We start from the raw sequence: 19,274 nt of genomic DNA, 5'->3' as shown, positions 1-19,274 counted from the left end.
TCACTCAGAGTCTCTCAGCATTTGTCTGAATGAACTGAATAAGAGTAACTGAACGTGTCACACGAAATATGAGGAAATGCCTCCCATAGTGCAGAACACATACAGAACACTTACTGTAAATGAGGCAGTGTTTTTGTCTATAACAACAAGAGTATGCCAAGAAGTTCAGCAGAGTTTGCTTCAGCTTCAGAACAACACGAGGGCCAGAAAAGAATAGGAGCTCCATGGGTTAAACTTAGCTCGGATACATAAACAGACCCGTTTGCGAATGAAACTAATGAAGTAAACCACTTAATGATATTCATCTCAATGTAATAATGTAATTTCAGAAAAACTGTTACCATTAAACAACTAAAGGGATGAATGTAATGTTTAAACACAATAGTTTATCTGATCAGTCTTCTCTAGAAGAGAGAAACATGTGTTTCATCCTTCATCACCATCACTGATACTGACCAAATGTTCCGTACTCGCCTTTACCTCTGAACACTTAACTCTTGTTTATTGTTTTATATACATTATGCAAATAAAGTTGCAGCCAAATACTCAAAAATAACTAAATAACACATTATTTTAAAACTGAAATTCAACAAACATCAATGCGTCTGTTCTCCATGTGAAATTATTGTGTAATGTCATAAAGCCAAAAAGACCAAAAAAGATTATATTCTTTCAGTTCTTTAGAGAGTGTGTGTGAGAAATATGAACTAAAATGCCTTGAGGGGAATTTCGTTAGGTTTTTGGAAATGAAGTGTCACAACATTTTTGAGCTTTGAGGGTTTCAACAAATGTCTTCGGCTTTGTCTGGATGTTTCATTTTATTTAGTGTTGTCACGGTCTACTTCTTTTGGTTTTGCTTTTCTTTCTGTCTGTTATCCACTGTCACTGTCCGCATGTGATATTGTGATATTGTGGTTTTCTTTGCTTTTCATTTCGTTATGGTTTCCCCTAGAATTTAGTAATAAATTCATATTTTACAATCATGTCTATACTCTGTATTTTTTCTAGTTTTCTTGTAAAAAATATCTAAACGTTCTTAAATCAAGACACATTTACTTAAGATATTAAGTCTAGTTTTCTGAAAAAATTAATCAAATGATGTGAGATTTTGAACCGATCGCAGGACTGGTGTAAAGTTAGTTCTTAAACATGGTGACATGCGTTACGCTGCAGTGCTTGATGGGTACCAGCTTACAAAACTCCTTCATGGCTCCCAGCATGCATCGCGGCACATAATAAATCAATGCATATGATTGTCACCATTGTTGAGGTCTGTATGAGTTTGATTAAATCATTACAGTATTGAAAGCTAAATGTATTAATTTTGTTACCGATCATTAATGCTTCAATGTATTAAAAGTTCAGTAGAACATTAAGACAACAGAACAGAAAGTTTGGAAAACATACAAACATTTGTTAGCTGGGTTTTTAAATACATCTCTGAGGATATTTCAATCAGCATCATCACTCTTCAAGTTCTACAAATATTTTCATGTCGAAAGTATTTGAATATTTTTCTGAATAAGATGTCCTTGCCAGAGAAAAAAAAACACTTTCTGTCCTGAAGCGATGAACCTGTTCGGTCTCATGAAGAACTTCTTAGGAAGTTTTGCTTTTCTTAAAAACAGCTGCATTTTCCTCATTTCTTGTAAGTTTACATATTCTCACATGCACCTAAATTATTGTTCAATATGCAGATATGTAAATACATAAATAGTATTGCTAAATTGATCCTAAGCTCTGCCCTTAAGTCACTGTTGCTAATTTAGACAGGCCGTACAGAACATCCCGTAGGAATGAACTGGAGATTTCCATGAAACGAACTGCATTATTTTCAGTAAAATTTGCTCATGAAGTGGTCAAAATAATTAAATAGATACTGATTATTTAATATCCAGAACATGATGTTTAAAAGCATTTTTTGTTCCTCTGCAGTTCGTGGTAACATTAATTGAGCTTCAGTACTTCAGTATTTTTGTTTCAATCATTCAAAGATACTTGCATACACTGACTGCACAAACAAATCTTCAGCTCCCGACAGAAATATACGATGATGGCATTTTGACATCACATTCAATCATCACAAGCCGATATTTCTAACCCTTATAACGTCACCTAAGTCATTTGAAAATGAAAAGGACCTGGGCAATTATTTTAGGAAGGTGACAATAATGTAGTTTCCCTGGTACAAAATTATGCATTGAGGTTGATTCAGTGACATTATATAATAGTTTGACTTGAATAATATGATTTAATTTAGATGTTATCATTTATTATGGTGCCTTCACGTGCTATGGTAATTATGGTAAATACCAAAAGCCGACGTGGAAAATGCACATGAACACCCCCTCATGTGGTATTTTCCACTGGGCAACTCGTAGAATATTTTGATGCACGAGTTGCCGAGATGAGATAACCTTTGACCTTTTCAACATGGCGGAGAGCGACGCAAGCATTGTGAATGGTACATTACGACAACAAAAGCACTTGAACACAACACACTGGTAAATACCAGTTCACAAGTGGAAAATATCATAAAAGCACTTGAACACAACACACTGGTAAATACCAGTTCACAAGTGGAAAATATCATCTTTTCCACAGCACGTGAAGGCAGCATGAGGTTACCATTTTTTCAGTGTACATGTCTGTGTGGCTGCAGAGAAGATGATGCTTCTTTCATAGACATATTTTTGGACAGATGTATTTTATGCTAATTTCAGTTGTTTGAGAGCAGTGGATTGGCTGCATGAGCTCAGTTTGCGCCTGTAGGGCCGTACATATGCAAATCACAGTCTGATCACACAAGATAAAGACTGGTGAAGATCTGATGTTTCCAGATCAGCTCAGCGGCTGAAACAAATCAACAAGCGATGGATTCGAATAGAGGCAGAGTTGCGTGTAGGAGTTGCTTTCAGTGCTGCAATTACCAATGCAAATGTAGCATACTTGTCACAGAAATCAAAGTCTAAACTCAAAACTCGAAGTAAGAGTGAAAGCTGACACAAACTATGACACTTCTAACACGGACGGTGGTGATTGTGACTGTTTAGGAGATATTTTAGACTGCAGTATTCAGTGAGTATTTGCAGGACGTTCTTCAGACAGGTGAGAAACCTTTGCTTGATTGAGAAACATTTGCTTCCTAAAATAGGGACATTTCTTAAATGTTCTGCAGATGAACCTTAATCCATGTTCATTGAAATGCAAATTGTGTTGGACAAGTGTCAAACTAACCGGGAAAACATACAGTAGCCTATGTACAAAAAAATAGCTTAATATAATGAATATTTAACATCCCAACTTACATCCTTGAGGAGAATGTATTTGTTTCAAGGGGAAATATCTTGAATTAATTATATTTTTCTCATCCCATTGGCATAAATAGCAGCACTGCAAACTACAATCAACATCAGGGCGTCTTTAGTGTCATTATGAATGTTAAACATTGTTACGACCCTCCTATGGCTCATACCCGTCTAGGGCTTTTAAGAGGGGAACACATGTAACCATCTCAGACACACATCAACATGTAACACTGAGTGAGGTGAGAAACACGAGAGACAACTGAATAAAGTGAATAGGAGTTTAATAAATATAATGATGAGTAAATATTCCAAAACAGAAACCAAACCACAAAGGAAGGAAGGGGAAAATGGATTGTGCCAAACAAACAAAAATAATATAAGCATAAAGGTTATCTGAAACATTTAACTTCTAATACTAAAATAAAAAGAAAAGATCAAAGAAAAAGTCTTCAACGTCCGTGACGTCGTAACTAAACTACACTAACTAATAAACATAAATACAGTGGGTGGCACAAATCCCTAACTAGTGTTTTTATACAGACAAGTTTAACTACGTGTGTACCATGTATGTCACGTGACAATCTTACCTATACCCAGGGGCGCCGTATAGGGGGGAAAAGTTAGGACGATTCCAAGGGCCCCTGACTGACAGGGGCCCCAACAAATACGTAAAAAGTAATTTTTTTTTTTTTTATTATATTATACACTATATAAACCATCATCATTGAGTATATTTCAAATAATAATAAAGTTAATGATGTCTTTGATTGTACTTATTTTGGCAATAAAAGTTAAATATCCCCATTGACCAAAAAGTAAACATACACCCCCCTGTATCTGCATGAAATGGTTTGGTCCTGCCTTAGCGCACTCATCTAGCCGCGTTTCTATTACAGATTTGCGCAGAACTTTTGCGATTTATTTTCTAAATATCGATACAAAACTATTGCGAAATGACGCCGTTTCGATTAACCGATGTTATGCGACTAAAACTTAATTTTCCTCTCGCGAATAGTAATTTAAAAAATCGTGGCAACGGACGTTGGTAGGTTTATATATCCCAGCCACCGCACTAGACATTATTCGTAGGCGTGTTATTCAAGCATCAATGGCAAGGAAAGACTCTTATACTGTGAGCGGCAGATATGAGGAGTTTATTGGTGTTTCTCCATCATTTCTGCTTCGAGGTCTTGATTGTGGCATTTCTATGAGGTTTAGAATCCAGTATTCCTGTAATTCGTTAACAGATTGACACCCTTTCTTTTGTCTTTCCTCTCTATTTTCTCTCTTTCGTTTTTTTGAAAACCAGATTTTCTTTTACTATGCAACTTTGTGGTTTCTGGTGTTTCTGGCAACTAAACACCGTCATCCGTGTTTCAATTACCTTTCAAATTGCGCAAATTGAAATGAGGTGGTTTTTCAGGCAATTTAAAAAAAAAAAAAAATTCGCAATGGAAACGTTTTTTGCGCATTTACACTCATATGATGTAGATGGTGCGGTGTGTTCGGAACAGAATACGAGACGAGTTGTTTATTAAATTCATAAGACAAAAGAATTACAGGAATACTGGTGTATTTCAATTTATTTTTAGAAGCTTGCACACACTTGAGATGCTTGTGAATGATGATGTTCATTTATTTTGATTAAAAAGTTAATATATATTTAGTTTTTTTCTTTCTTTTTTTTTTTTTTTTAAATCTGTCATTAATTTTACAATAAAAATACATTGACACTGTAAAGGATTGCTTTAAGGACATTTTATGGTGGCTTTTAATCTTGCATCAAATAATGAATTGCATACTGTATGCAGACTTGCATTTACAAATCACCAGCAGTAAAAATTGTGCTAGTACTAGAGTTATGTTAAGCATCTGATGGGACAGGTACGTCCTAGAGATCTGGTGACAACAGCTGTGCAGGGGGGGCCCAATGTTATTTTTTTGTCATGGGGCCCAAAATTCCTGGCGGCACCCCTGGCTGGGTCACCTCCATCCCCCACTCCCCTCCCCTGTTGCAAGTCTTGTGGGTTCATGTACTGATTATGTGCTAATGTTGCTGAGGTGTTTTTTCCTGTTCCCAGACTGTACTCCTCACAGGAGCATAGTCTGGGAGTTGCCTTTTTTTCCCCTCACCTATCCTCATGTCATGCTGTATTATTTTCCTCAATGCTCTGTCTTCCTGTCCTGTCTACCCCATTGTCATATTCTATGTATGTTTGTGCATGGACAGGTTGATGGCTAATTTCACTGGTACTTGTGACTAAGTGACAATAAAGGCTACTACTACTACTATAACGTAAATTAGAAGTGTAATAAAAAAAATAAAAAAAAGTTTACGCCTATTTTGAATTTTACTCGAATGCAAATACAAATACAAATACTTTTCCCCCCTCAACAAATACAAATACAGATACAAATACCAGCTGCTTTGCACACCCCTACTGTAGAAGCATGAGATGTCAGAAATCCTCATTCCAGAAGCAGAAAAGCCTGTTTATAGAGATGTTTATCATGTTTGTGAGGATAGACATTCCTCAGCTAACAGGGAACATTCTCATAACTTTAGGTTAGGTTGGGTCAACTTTATTATCCCCAACGCGCAATTTGTTTCACAGTCAGCAGCAATCCATACAATCAAAAAGAGAAAATAAAACACGACAAAAAAAACACAAAAACAAACACAAAACAGTATATATATATATCATGTTTTTTTTCTCTTTTTGATTGTATGGATTGCTGCTGACTGTGAATATATATATATAATATGTGAATATATATATATATATATTATATATATATATATATATATATATATATATATATATATATATATTAATTAAGGAAGTCCTACTTTATATATATATATATATATATATATATATATATATATATATATAAGTAGGACTTCCTTAATTAATTACTGTAAAATAATAATAATAAAAACAATGGCAGCTGGTACAAAAGAGTTTTTAAATCTATTAGTCCTACAAAGCGGTAAATAATATCTGCGAGTAGGTAAAGAAGAATTCTGCAAAGCATGGCTGGAATCTCTCATCATTAACTCGGAGTCCTGGCTTTATACAAACTATTCATACAGTACCAAGGTATTTAAGGTATTTAAACTGATGTATAATCTTAACAGCATGCTCATTAATGTTCTCAAAATCTTAGCACAAAAACATTATATAGTATTTGCAGAAGTTTTTTATTTTTATGTTCTCATTATGTCTCATATTATACACTACATTCTTTACCATCCTACATTACATAAACTGTTTGAGTATTATTCAGCACTTGTGGGTAGTTCGGTAGAATGAAATGTCCTAATACTCGCGTGTGGCGCTGATATCTCTCTCGTTAGCAATCGCGTCCTGCTTCACACCACTGTCATGTTAAAAAAAACATTTTCATATGTGGATATTTCATATTATGGATTCATATGTATTCACTCATTCATATACATTATTAGATCCATCAGCTTGACGACAAGTTCCGCGATTCACTTATTCACTGCTTCATCAATCTACGCTTTAGTAAGAGGTAGCAATCCCTGGCGGTGAAAAATTACGTATTGTATCTTTAATGTTTTATTGAAAGTTGTGTCAGTGTGTCCATTAGTTGGGCTCTTGACCATTGCTTTTGTAATATATCATATAGATTGATAATATTGCCTAACATATTATAACTAACTAATAAGAGCCAGACTAATCAAGATAAATTGAGGTCAGATGTTGTTGGTTATGTTTTGACACAAGATTCAGTGTATAATTCTCAACAATGTTGACAATCAAAAAGCATGATGCATTCTGGGGCCACCAATTTTTAACTCATCTATGGCTCCCATCATGCATTGCTGCATCAATAAATTATGAACTGAATTGTTTTAGTAATTTATTTTATTAAATGGTAAATGGACTGCATTTATATAGCGCTTTCACAGACCCAATGGCCACCAAAGCGCTTTACAATATTGCCTCACATTCACCCATTCACTCACTCATTCATACACCGACGGCGGTGTCAGCCATGCAAGGCGATCCAGCTCGTCGGGAGCAGTTGGGGTTAGGTGTCTTGCTCAAGGACACCTCGACACTTGGTCAGGTGGAACCGGGGATTGAACCACCAACCTTCCGGTTTGTAGACAATCTACATGAACCACTGAGCCACTGTCGCCCCTTATTCTAACTATTTTTTTATTTTTTTTAGCTCCTTGTTTTGTGATTTTCAGAGTTACTCAGTTTATCTAAATATATGCTGTTTGTCACCATTGTCAACATTGTATTTGTGCAGAACCTTGTGCTGTGACATCACAGGGCAGCCATAATCAATAATGCAAAATCAACACATCACCCATAATCAGAGATTGAGCTCAGAATAAAATCAGTGAATCAAGTCACTGCATGATAATTGTCACTGTTAAAGCAGCCAATTATAATATTTAAAAAGTCAAGGGTCAAGAGCCCAACTAAAGCAAACACTTGTTATGTTTCCATCCTTCTATTTTTATGTGCTTTTATGATATTGAATAAAAAACGAAGTTAACAGACATGAGTTTTCAACACACTGAATACATAATCTAACATTTGACAAACTAAACAAGAAACAAAGATCATATCATTCACATGAAACATCCACCAAAACGAGAGATAGAAGAAAACTTTTATTTCTCACCACAGCTAAAGAATCTTTTTAAACTCGTTTTCATGTGAAATTCAAACTATTTTCTTTGGAAATTCTTCCGTAATACCAGTTTATCTCAGAGCATTTCTAATGTCTGTCACACTCTCTAGATTTATATTCAGACATTACTGTAAGAGATTTGCATATTTTCACTGATTTGTTATTTGATATATTTGCTGTAACTGTATTTGTGTGTTCACTGTTAAATCAAATTAGTTAGACTTACTTAATGTTGTCTGTGTGTAACTCAAGCATGATATTGTCACAAATATAGAGGCATTATACCACTACAAATAAGGCCCCGTTTACACGTACATGGTTATTTTGAAAAACAGAGAAATTTCCCTTCGGTTGTGCCCCTCGTTTACACGCAAACGGAGAACTCTCCTCTGAAAACGATTCTTTCTAAAAACTCTGGCCAGAGTGGAGATTTTGGAAAACTCCGTTTGCACGTTTGCATGTAAACTGAGAAAAACTGAGTTTTAGGCAGTCGACGTCACAGTATGCGACAGAACTTGCACTGCGTCAAAAGTGCGACCTATATTTTCGGGATTCTGATTGGCTAACGTGGGCTTGAGCTTCTCGTTACACTGCCACCTATAGGTTTGGCATGCTCTTGACGGCATATACACGGGTTCGTTTAAAAGGAACACTTTTCTGAAAACGGAGAGGGATGAAATGTCCGTTTATGAAAATAACCGGCCACGTGTAAACGTAGCCTTAGAGTGGGACCATGTTTACTCTGAGCAGAGATAATTTAACTCAGGGGATTTTTCTGTGCACATCATTTATTGCTTCCAATGAAAGCAGCAGTTAGTGATGCTCCACTATTAACAGAGGCCAGTGCTGCATTTCCAGCAGCTACTACTCCTGCCATTAAAGCTTCATATGGCGAGGCTCCTTTAGCAGCAGAGACCAGTGCTGCACGTCCAGCTACTGCTGCTCCTGAGATTAAAGCTGGACTTAGTGTTACTCCAGAAACTATTGCTGCTCCTGCACACACTGCCACTCCTGTTCCCACTAATACCACTTCTTTAACCTTAGTCAACAGTCTTGTTTTTCCATCCTCCTCCCTTATCTTTTCTTCTTCCTCTCTCTCACTTTTCTCTACTTCCTCTCTTCTCCTCTGAGCTTCCTTGTATAGCTCATTTGTGTAATGCTCTCCTCCATTCTCCTTCACCATTCTCTCTATCTTCTCCAGCAGTTCAGTGACCTGTGATCGATTTGCTTCATCTTTGTTATTGAACACATGAGAACCGCCTTTACACTTTATAACTATCTCATTAATCTGCTTGTTTTTTGTCAGAAACTCCTCTATAGATGTGTCTAACTGATCTCCTCTAGTGAACAGAACGATGGTGTAACAAGCAGCTTTTTCTCCAAAGTTCTCCTGAATCCATTTAATTGTGTGTTTCTGTTCCTTTGTGAATCTATCGTCCAGTCTGATGACCAGCAGAAACACATGAGGACCAGGAACAGACATGTAGACACACTTCACTAGTTCCTCCTTCAGCTGAGCTTCACTGAGTGTTGTGTCACACAGACCTGGAGTGTCGATCACTGAGATGTTTCGACCTTCTACCGTCTGCTGATGTTGTTGGCATCTCTGTGTCACAGATTGAGCAGAAAATTCTTCTTTAAACTTCTTCTGTCCCAGGATGGTGTTTCCTGTTGCGCTCTTTCCAGCTCCAGTTTTACCAACCATCACGATCCTGAGATCTGTGTGCTTTCCAAGCTTCATATGTCTGTTCTGTATGGACTGTGACACTGAGTTTAAGAGCAGTCAAATAAGAGATTAAGTTTCATTTACTTTTCAAGAAACATGTTGTGATATTTGGGAAAAGTGTAATAAAGTAAGTACTCACCTGCTTGGGTTGGATGTAGTTCTGTTGCTGTTTGTTGTTTCTTCTGGTCCCATTTTCCTTTTCCGCTTGTTTTCCAATATTTTGCTGGGTTCTGGACTGTTGTTTCTCCCATATTTTCAAAAGAGTTTCTCTGTGATTTTACTGATTGTTTTACGGCCTCCTCCTCATCATTCCTGTTTTCGTGTGTATCTCTGGAGAATCTGTCTTCATATAATTCAGTTCTCTCAATTTTTGTCACTATTTTTGAAAAAGATTCTTTCTTTTCAGTCACACAATGTGTTGTGCTCTTTTCCTTTACACTGTGCACGTGAATCGTCTCCTGCACTATTTCTATCTGCTCATGTTTTGACTCTTGCACTTTCTTTTCTTTATCTTGTTTTATCTTTTCTTTTCTGCTCTTTGGTGGAATTCTTAAGTAAATGGAAATGTCATAATGCTGGCCATCATTTTGTTTGATGATTTGATCAATCTTCTGTAGAAGATTTGTGATGTGAGTTGGAATAATCTCACTTTTACTGTTGATCTCATGATATTTACCTCAGCAGTGCTTGATGAGGTTCTGAAACTTTCTACTATCCATAATGAGCTTCCATTTTCTAAGTGTTATTTTTTCTCTTCCAATGAACAGAATCATGGTGAACTTCAGAGCTTGAGCTCCAAAGATCTCCTGAATTTGCTCCACTAGGTTCCTCTGCTCCTCCTGAAAGTTTCCCAGGTTTATGACGAGCAGGAAGACGAGAGGACCGGGATAACAGAGGTACAGACTCTTCATCATTTCATTCTTCATCTCTTCATCAGTCAGTTTAGTGTTGAAGAATCCTGGAGTGTCGATGATGGAGATGTTTCTGTCTTCTACTCTTCCTCTCTGTTTCTCACTCTCTCTGGTTCTGCTCTCTTTAAATGCATCTCGACCCAGTATTGCATTTCCCGTTGAACTCTTTCCAGCTCCACAGACTCCCAGTAACACAATCCTCAGATCATGTGCATCACCTGTCAAACAGTTCATGTCATTAGCTGGAGCTCTATATTAAACATGCCTGCTTTTCATCCCCACGTATATTTTGCTATTTCACTAGTACCATTTGTTTACTCATGTGCTGAGATGTTATTTTTGTTATTGTACAAAATCCATTTTGTTGACCCTTTGTGCACGTGTGCCGCACAAGTCCTAAAAAGTGAAGCCAAAATGGCCCCCAGGTGGCTGGTCCCAGTATAGGTCATAAACCCCGCCCTCTTCATGGAATCTAATATGACGTGATACAAACTAAACTATCAAATTACACTTCAAATATTTTTCCCTAAAGATGGTTTCCTTCATTTTAGGTCGTTTTAATCACGCTGTGGTGTAAGTGTAAGTTAAATAATTTCTAGTTAGTTATTTGATGCTATAAAAATGGGAGTGTGTACATCATGATTGACAGCTTCTCTTAGTGAAGTAATCACAGTCACCAACAGACTTTTTCCAGGATTTGCGTGGGGAGATTGGAGCTTCAACTTTAATTTCTATATTTCCATAACTGTTTATTTCACACTGACGTTCTGCAGTAAACTGTACTAACCGTCGGTTTCTGCGTGAGTGAGGGGCGGGACCTTGATATCGCGGGTCCACTTCACGCTCACTACTGCACAGACTCGGGGTCCGAGTTAACAGCGCCATATTGGGACATTGGCCGCTTAACTTGTCTTCAATGGAAGAGAGTGAAGGTGCGTCGTCCAACTTTTTGCTAAATATCTTAAGCACCAATGCAAATTCTTCATTCATCCAGTGCTTTATAATATTTTCCTGCATGTTTAACTAGCCAACTAACTATTTAACTAAGTATTTAGTTCACTATTCACTGCTCCTAATGTGTGTGCACTAACTTGGATGGAGGAGAAATTCTGAGTATACTTGGCCTTCACATGTCACTTCACTTTACATAACAAGTTAGCTAACTAATTAAAGGTGAACTAAGTAACTTTTTTACCTTAACTGATCAACTTCGGAGTCACTGGAATGGTTATATTACTTATTTTGGGTTGAATGGTGGTGGTTTCGCACCCCCCTGGTGCCCGTGAGCGGAAAAACAGCGTTTGCAACTTTGGGCCGGCGGCCCGCCGGCCTCTTCGTCTGGAAGTATCGTGTGATCCCAAGTCTCGCGAGGTAAAGAATTGCTTTACTGCAAAAATAAATCTGCTATAATGCTGTCATTATTGCGCTCCCTCACGCTGTTGGAACTCGAATGAAGACGACGTTGCAAAGAGTTTCCCATCTGCTTTGATGTCGTTGATCTACTAAGCATCTAGTGTCTGAGAATAGCCAGCGAGTTTTTAACAGTTGTTGTCAAATATCTATTCCGAAGCTGCGGGGGGAGCTCTAGAGAGAAACCTCCGAGCAAAACGCGAGGATACAACAAAGAAATCCCGATCTTACTGAGCGCTGCTTTAAAGCATCATGCCCCTCTAGCTAGCTAGATGGTTAACTAGCCAACCCACAAACTAGTTAACTAGCTAACAAACGAAAACTAGCTTGTTAACTAGCTAAAAGCTTCGGAACCTTTACAGAATTTTGTTCTGGATCAATGGTCCGGAGTGTGTATCAAACTGCCAGAGTCACATTATTTCAGTAACCGAGCCTTCATTACGGCATAACTGTGGGCGATGATCTCTGTCAGCCCATTAATATGAGGAGTCACTGAGAACCACTGAACAAGTGTCTGTGGGTTTTACCTGATCTCTGATCAGTTTTATACATTTGTAGTTTTAATTAGACATTAAAATTAATAATTGTAGTTAATAGTATTTTATTGGCCTGTTAGATGAGCCATTCATAGAATAAACAAAAGAAACCTTGACAATTGATAAAAGAACATATAGACACTTGAAAATCATATTGAATGATTAGATAATTGTATTTAAAAGATTGTTAAATTGCAATATATTTGTAAAAGGTCTTTTTATATATGTTTGGCCTAGGTTTTTGTTGCATTTACACTTTTCTGTCCACTAGGGGTCACCATGGAGATAGTTTTTTTGAAGCCTGCACACAATACAGCGCATTTGCTCTTAAAGGGGCCGTCACACTGGGCTCGTTTGCTGCGGTCCGAGCCCGAGACCCGGCCTTGGTCTGGTTTAACAGACTCTTTTGAGGAGACAGGGGTTTTCAATTTATTTGTTGCCCTGATTCCACGCACTATGCACTGCAGACTCACTCTCACTCGTATCCAAGGTAAATCATCAACACTATCATGTGTTTTATTTAACAGAATACATCATAATCAGCTTAAACGCATGCGCAGGTCACTTTACTTCCTGAACAAGTGCGCACCCGAGTCCGTGTTGCTTTTACATTCACGTTAACCTGCGGCTCGGTTCGGGAGCAACTGAACTCAGAGCACCTCCTCCAGTCTCGGGTTCGGTACCCCAGTGCGCACCCGGCTCCGCATGACGGCGTTCACATTAGCGATTTTTTCATCCGAACCGTGCCCCGTTCCGAACTAAACTGCCAGTGTGAAAGCCTATTAACTAACTAGATATTTAACTAGCCAACCACACAGCAAAAACTCCAGTGTTAAATAAACACACTCAAGATTGTTTAAGTGTTAAAATATGAGTGTTAAATGAACACTGAGGCAGTGTTAAAGTTAATGAGTTAAATAAGTTGATGATTGAAAACACCTGATGTTAACAAGAAACACAATTTAAACTCACCATTATTAATGTTTGCATTAGTTGAGCTCTTGACCCTTTATATATTAACATCACATTTAGTTTGAAATTATTACAGCCAGATGAACAATGATCAAATGTGTTGGTTATGTTTTGACATAATAATCAATTTGAGTCTAATCTCTGAATTAGGGTTACTTACAGCATTTTTGTTTTTTAGTATTTTCAATGTAAACCAAATTATTTCTTAAAAGTTTTTCTAATTCAAAAACTTTGAAAAATTATAATTCTTCCTAGACACTCAAGAATCAGCATGTGAATCTCAACAATAATAAAGCATGTTGCAATGCATTATGGGTTCCACACATCAAAACTCATTCATGGCTCCCATCATGCATTGCTGTATGAACAAATTAGGATCTGAATTGTCTTAGTAATTTTCTTCATTCTTAATATTTTATTTTATTTCAGCTGTTTTTATGTGACTTTGAACACTGTAACACAAGCCGAACTCACTCGCTTGTTTCTCTCTACCCGGTCTTTTCCGAACTCCCCGCATTAACCCATTAACTGTCGGTGCAAAATAAAAACATACATTTCACAACAAATATCACACAATGTGTGCGCTGCTACACTATTAAAAGTTATTCATTCAGGTATAGGACACCACTGAAGGCTAGGTGCCTGCCACTAGGTTTAATGATAGATGATTCATCTTTAGCTTTTCTGGTTATGTAACATTGTGAGAACTGACGTATGAATACAAACATTGGGAATGATAACAGGTCGTGTCACATTCCTTTAGTTTAAGGATGTTGATTCAAACTTGGCATAGAAGACAGATGACAACCCCTCACCATTATCATACAGTTTAATCATGATACTCTGTACTTGTATACAAATATATTTTATAAAATGAAATAGTTGAACTGAATAGTAGAAATTTGAGGTTGTAACATGGCAACTAAATACTAATGAAGATTATCTTCACTATTTACTTTCTGGTTTACAGTTTAATGCTGTCAACTACCAGCAACACAGTTTATGTTTAATTTCTCAGTATGATATTAAACTTGCTGTATCACATTAGGTTATTTAACTTAGACTGACCTTTATCTGCTGATGCCATCATGTCTCTCGCAGTTAGTGCTTGTCGTTCAGAGTCCCTCTGTGTTTGTGTGTGTGTGTTTGTGTGTGTGAGCCGGACCCAGGAAGTGTCTCTACACCGCCTTATAATGTAAACAACAAACAATATGTCAGCGTCACACATTTGCTGCACTTTGACACCTGAAGGCAAAGATCTTGCAGATCTACTGTATGTTTTGGGCCGTGACCAATGTTTACTCTGTCTTATAGTCTAGTGTCAGTGCTTTGTCATATTAGTCATCATGGCAAGTACTCAAATTAATAGGTTTGAAATGTAAAAATATAAGTTAGTTCAGTTTTAAAGGTCATGTATCAGACCAAAGCTAGAATAAATGTGTCTCCCGAAAACAGGTAGAAATACACATGGAAATGTGGGGGTAGCAAGACAAATCTATAAAAACTTTTAAAGAAACAAAACCATTGTTTTGTTTAACCACTAGATAATGCATTATAATTGAACCGAAACTGAATATGACATCATCAGAAAGTCATAAACACCTGATCAACTTCCCTAGACTTTTTCTTGCTGTAGCAAATGAGCTTTATAAACTCATTGTTACATCAGCCAGAGAGAGAAGACTGGACAAAGTTTTTAAGTCAAGGTACAAGAGACCAACTAAAGCAAATACTGATCTCCATCATGGTGACAACAACTTTATTATTAACTAAATCCCTGTTCATTCTCAACAAGAACTTGAAATAAATAATGTTAAACTGGTTTCACACTCAGTGTGTCTGGAAGTCAGTTGTAGTTCTTGTGTTTCTCTTTTTTCTATTGTTGGTTCTCTGTCCTTCAGTGATTCTGCTTATCAGGTGTTCATCAGTGTCTCAATTCACTCACTTCTTTTCATTCAAGTGGACTAAATTAGTGAACTAGTGTAGGGAATAGTGAATGAGGGTATAGGGTGAGATTGGGAAAACAGCCTCTGAGTGTCGATTTTGAGCGCTGTTAATTCACAGTATATTCCTGTAGGTATATTCCTGTATATTACTGTTTTAATGGAAAATGGTATGATATTGTAAGAATTTGGGCTTTTTCTACAGTAAGGGCTAACAGTGCATAAAACTGATTGAATTAAGGTGCAACAACTAAATTAGAGTTTATAAGAATCAGGTAGAAATACCTCCTTAAAACAACAACTGTGTGTTAACTTTTTACATGTATTGGCAGAATATTCCTGTTTTTGTTTTTGTTTTGTTTTATTAGAGTACCGCGCCCTAGAGTTTCATGCCAAGTGCTTCTAAAGCTGCTGTTGCTGCTCGTCCTGCTAGTTCTAGTGTTGCTCCTGCTGCTGCTGCTGCTGCTGCTGCTGCGGCTACTCCTGCTTTCAAAGTTGCTGCTGCTACTGCTGCTGCTGCTGCTGCTGCTGCTGCTGTTTTCGCATAATCTTTAGTTTTTTGTTTCCAAGCCTCCCATTAATTTTTTTCCTGGGCTTCTCTATACATATCATTGGAGTAGTGCTGTCCTCCATTCTTCTTCACCATCTTCTCAATCTTCTCCAGCAGTTCAGTGACCTGATCGCGGTTCTTTATGTCTTTATTGTTGAAGGAGTGAAATCTGCCACCACACTCATTAACAAAAGCTATGAGATCTTGACTTTCTCTGATATACTCATCTAATGGTTTATCGTCCAGTGCATCAGCGTGAGTGAACATGATGATGGTGTGATGAACAGATTATTCTCCAAAGTTCTCCTGAATCCATGTCACTGCACTCTTCTCTTCTACCGTGAATCTCACACCCAGTCTGACCACAAGCAGAAACACATGAGGACCAGGAGCAGACATCTCAGCACACTTCTCCATCTCAGTCTTCAATTGCTGTTCTGACATTGATGTATCATGTATGGGTGGTGATGGCGCAATGGATAAGACACATGCCTATGGTGTGAGAGACCCGGGTTCGAATCCACTGTGAGACACCAATGTGTCCCTGAGCAAGACACTTAACCCCTAGTTGCTCCAGAGGCGTGCGACCTCTGCCATATATAGCAATTGTAAGTCGCTTTGGATAAAAGCGTCAGCTAAATGAATAAATGTAAATGTAAATATATCAAGCTGTCCTGGAGTGTCGATGACTGAGATCCACTTTTCACCAATCTTTACTTTTTGACTTGCACAGGTTTTAGTAATTGACTTTATTGAAGTTGCTTTTTCAAAATACTTAAAATAATTCTCTGGACCCAGGATGGTGTTTCCTGCTGAACTCTTTCCTGATCCAGTTTTACCCACCAGAACAATCCTGAGTTCTGAAAGTGAGAGGAGAAATGATGTTATTTTTGACATTGTGGAGACATTTGGCTGGGCCTCACAACTGTAACAGGTATATAAATCATACTGTTAAATACATGTATCATTAAGTACAACTCACACAAAATAAATAATCTACATATATTTGATGTGTCTGCCTGATTGAAATCAGTGCTTTCCCCATTATTTTTTGTGATGTCATGAGCCAATATAATTATGCAGTTTTATGGGAACTAAAACTGGAGTTGGAAAGAGCGCAACAGGAAACACCATCCTGGGACAGAAGAAGTTTAACGAAAGATTGTCATCTCAATTTGTGACTAAGGCCCCGTTTACACGATGGGAAAACGCAGATATTTCTCTGCGTTTTGGCCTGTCATTTACACGAAAACGCCGTTTTTATCCCAGAAAACGATCATTTCTAAAAACTCCGGCCAAAGTGGAGATTTCTGAAAACGCCGGTTATATGTTGTCGTGTCAACTGGGAGAAACGGGGTTTTAGGTTCTCTCTTGTCGATTCTGAGGATTCTGATTGGCTTGCATGGCTTTATCCTTCTCCCTACACTGCCGCCCATAGGTTTAGCATAGTTATGATGGCGCTCGACGGCGTATTTATGCGGGTTGTGTGCACGATGTTATTATTGAAAACGGAGGGGGAGAAATATTCGTTTCTCTAAATACCCGGCTATGTGTAAATGTGGCCTAAGACTTGCCAACAACATCAGCAGACGGTAGAAGGTCGAAACATCTCAGTGATCGACACTCCAGGACTGTATGACACAACAATCAGTGAAGGTCAACTGAAGGAGGAACTAGTGAAGTGTGTGGAGATGTCTGTTCCTGGTCCTCATGTGTTTCTGCTGGTCATCAGACTGGACGATAGATTCACAAAGGAACAGAAACACACAATTAAATGGATCCAGGAGAACTTTGGAGAAGAAGCTGCATGTTACACCATCCTTCTGTTCACTAGAGGAGATCAGTTAGATACATCTATAGAGGAGTTTCTGACAGACAACAAGCAGATTAATGAGATAGTTATAAAGTGTAAAGGCGGTTACCATGTGTTCAATAACAAAGATGAAGCAAATCGATCACAGGTCACTGAACTGCTGGAGAAGATAGAGAGAATGGTGAAGGAGAACAGAGGAGAGCATTACACAAATGAGATATACAAGGAAGCTCAGAGGAAAATAGAGGCAGAAGAGAAGAAGAAGTTAGAAGAAGAAGAAAAGATAAGGGAGGATGAAAGAATGAGGATGTTGACTAAGGTTAAAGAAGTGGCATTAGTGGGAACAGGAGTGGTATTGTGTGCAGGAGCAGTAGTTGCTGGAGGAACACTAAGTCCAGCTTTAATCTCAGGAGCAGTAGTTGCTGGAGTAGCTGGACTAGCTGGAGGACTGAACTCTGCTGCTAATGGAGCCACACTATCTGAAGCCCCTTTGATACGTAGGCTAGCGCTATGGCATCCACTACCCATCTAGACAAGCTCTGTTTCGACGCGGCTCGCCCTTTGGAACGTCCGCTGAATGAAACAAAGAGCTGCTCCGTCTGTCTAAAAACAGCGAAGCGGGACACGTAAGCTCTTAACGCCCTAACCGGGCAAAGGAAGCTAGCGTCGTCCTTTTCCTCGGAGGCCGGCAGAGCCGACAGGGAGATAACCTGAGCCCTGAACGGTGTGTTGAGGGACTTAGGCACATACCCATGTTTCGGCTTTAGTATGACTTTAGAGTCATTAGGCCCGAACTCCATACACGACGCTCCCACCGAGAGCGCTTGTAAATCCCCCACACGCTTCACTGAAGCGAGAGCCAGAAGAAACACTGTCTTAAAAGACAAGTGCTTCACGTCAACCGAGTGCACAGGCTCAAACGGGGCACCCTTCATGGCATCCAATTCCGTAGAAAGATCTCAGACGGGGACTGAAGGAGGTCTGGGAGGATTCAACCTCCTAGCTCCTTTAAGGAAACGAACAACCAGATCGTTCCTTCCAAGTGACCGGCCGAGTGTTGGATTGAAAAACGCTGCTATAGCCGCCACGTAAACTTTGAGTGTGGATGGGGTCCTACCCTTATTCAGCAGCTTATTCAGCAGCTCTTAGGAAGGAGAGAACCTCCGCTTCCCTGCACTGCAGGGGTGATACGCCCTGGGCTGAGCACCAGCCAGAGAACACAGACCATTTAGAGGAATAGAGCCGTCTAGTAGACGGGGCTCTAGCCTGCTCGATCGTGTCTAATACTCCCTTTGGGAGGTTAGGGGGTACCCGTTGATGGCCCACTCATGTAGGGACCAGAGCTTCGGGCGAGGATGCAAAATCGAGCCCCTGGCCTGAGAGAGGAGGTCCCTCCTCACTGGTATCGGCCATGGAGCAGTGCTT

The 19,274-nt window shown here is 38.6% G+C and overlaps 4 protein-coding genes across 4 annotated transcripts in view; 1 reads left to right on the top strand and 3 right to left on the bottom strand.

Moving 5' to 3' along the window:
- The window catches only part of LOC306999682 (uncharacterized protein), a 4,289-nt gene extending 4,258 nt beyond the window's left edge, over positions 1–31 (bottom strand). The window contains exon 1 of the mRNA XM_079614567.1: positions 1–31. This exon is cut by the window's left edge and continues 33 nt beyond it. The gene's annotated coding sequence lies outside the window, so the exon portion shown is untranslated.
- A 6,464-nt stretch (positions 32–6,495) lies between these two features.
- Positions 6,496–14,699, bottom strand: LOC306999679 (GTPase IMAP family member 9-like). Its single transcript, XM_079614560.1, has 3 exons — positions 14,612–14,699; positions 9,854–10,843; positions 6,496–9,755 (listed from the first exon to the last, which is right to left on the bottom strand). The coding sequence occupies exons 2-3, from the start codon at positions 9,963–9,965 to the stop codon at positions 8,773–8,775; spliced, it is 1,095 nt and encodes a 364-aa protein (XP_079470686.1). The 5' UTR covers positions 9,966–10,843; positions 14,612–14,699; the 3' UTR covers positions 6,496–8,772.
- Positions 14,700–16,063: 1,364 nt separating this feature from the next.
- LOC307000231 (GTPase IMAP family member 2-like) lies at positions 16,064–16,933 on the bottom strand (the record flags this gene model as incomplete). The annotated part of the gene is made up of 3 exons (XM_079615664.1): positions 16,064–16,263; positions 16,363–16,473; positions 16,831–16,933. 3 exons carry the CDS (start codon positions 16,931–16,933, stop codon positions 16,064–16,066), a joined length of 414 nt encoding a protein of 137 aa, XP_079471790.1.
- Positions 16,934–17,592: 659 nt separating this feature from the next.
- Positions 17,593–18,381, top strand: LOC307000230 (GTPase IMAP family member 9-like; the record flags this gene model as incomplete). Its single annotated transcript, XM_079615663.1, has 1 exon — positions 17,593–18,381. The coding sequence occupies one exon, from the start codon at positions 17,593–17,595 to the stop codon at positions 18,379–18,381; it is 789 nt and encodes a 262-aa protein (XP_079471789.1).
- Positions 18,382–19,274: the final 893 nt, after the last annotated feature.

This window comes from Phoxinus phoxinus (assembly GCF_949152265.1).
Source record: "Phoxinus phoxinus genome assembly, chromosome: 6".
Classification (NCBI taxonomy): domain Eukaryota; kingdom Metazoa; phylum Chordata; class Actinopteri; order Cypriniformes; family Leuciscidae; genus Phoxinus; species Phoxinus phoxinus.
The sequence above is the reverse complement of the archived record's forward strand: the minus strand, read 5'-3'. Positions and strand labels throughout refer to the sequence as shown.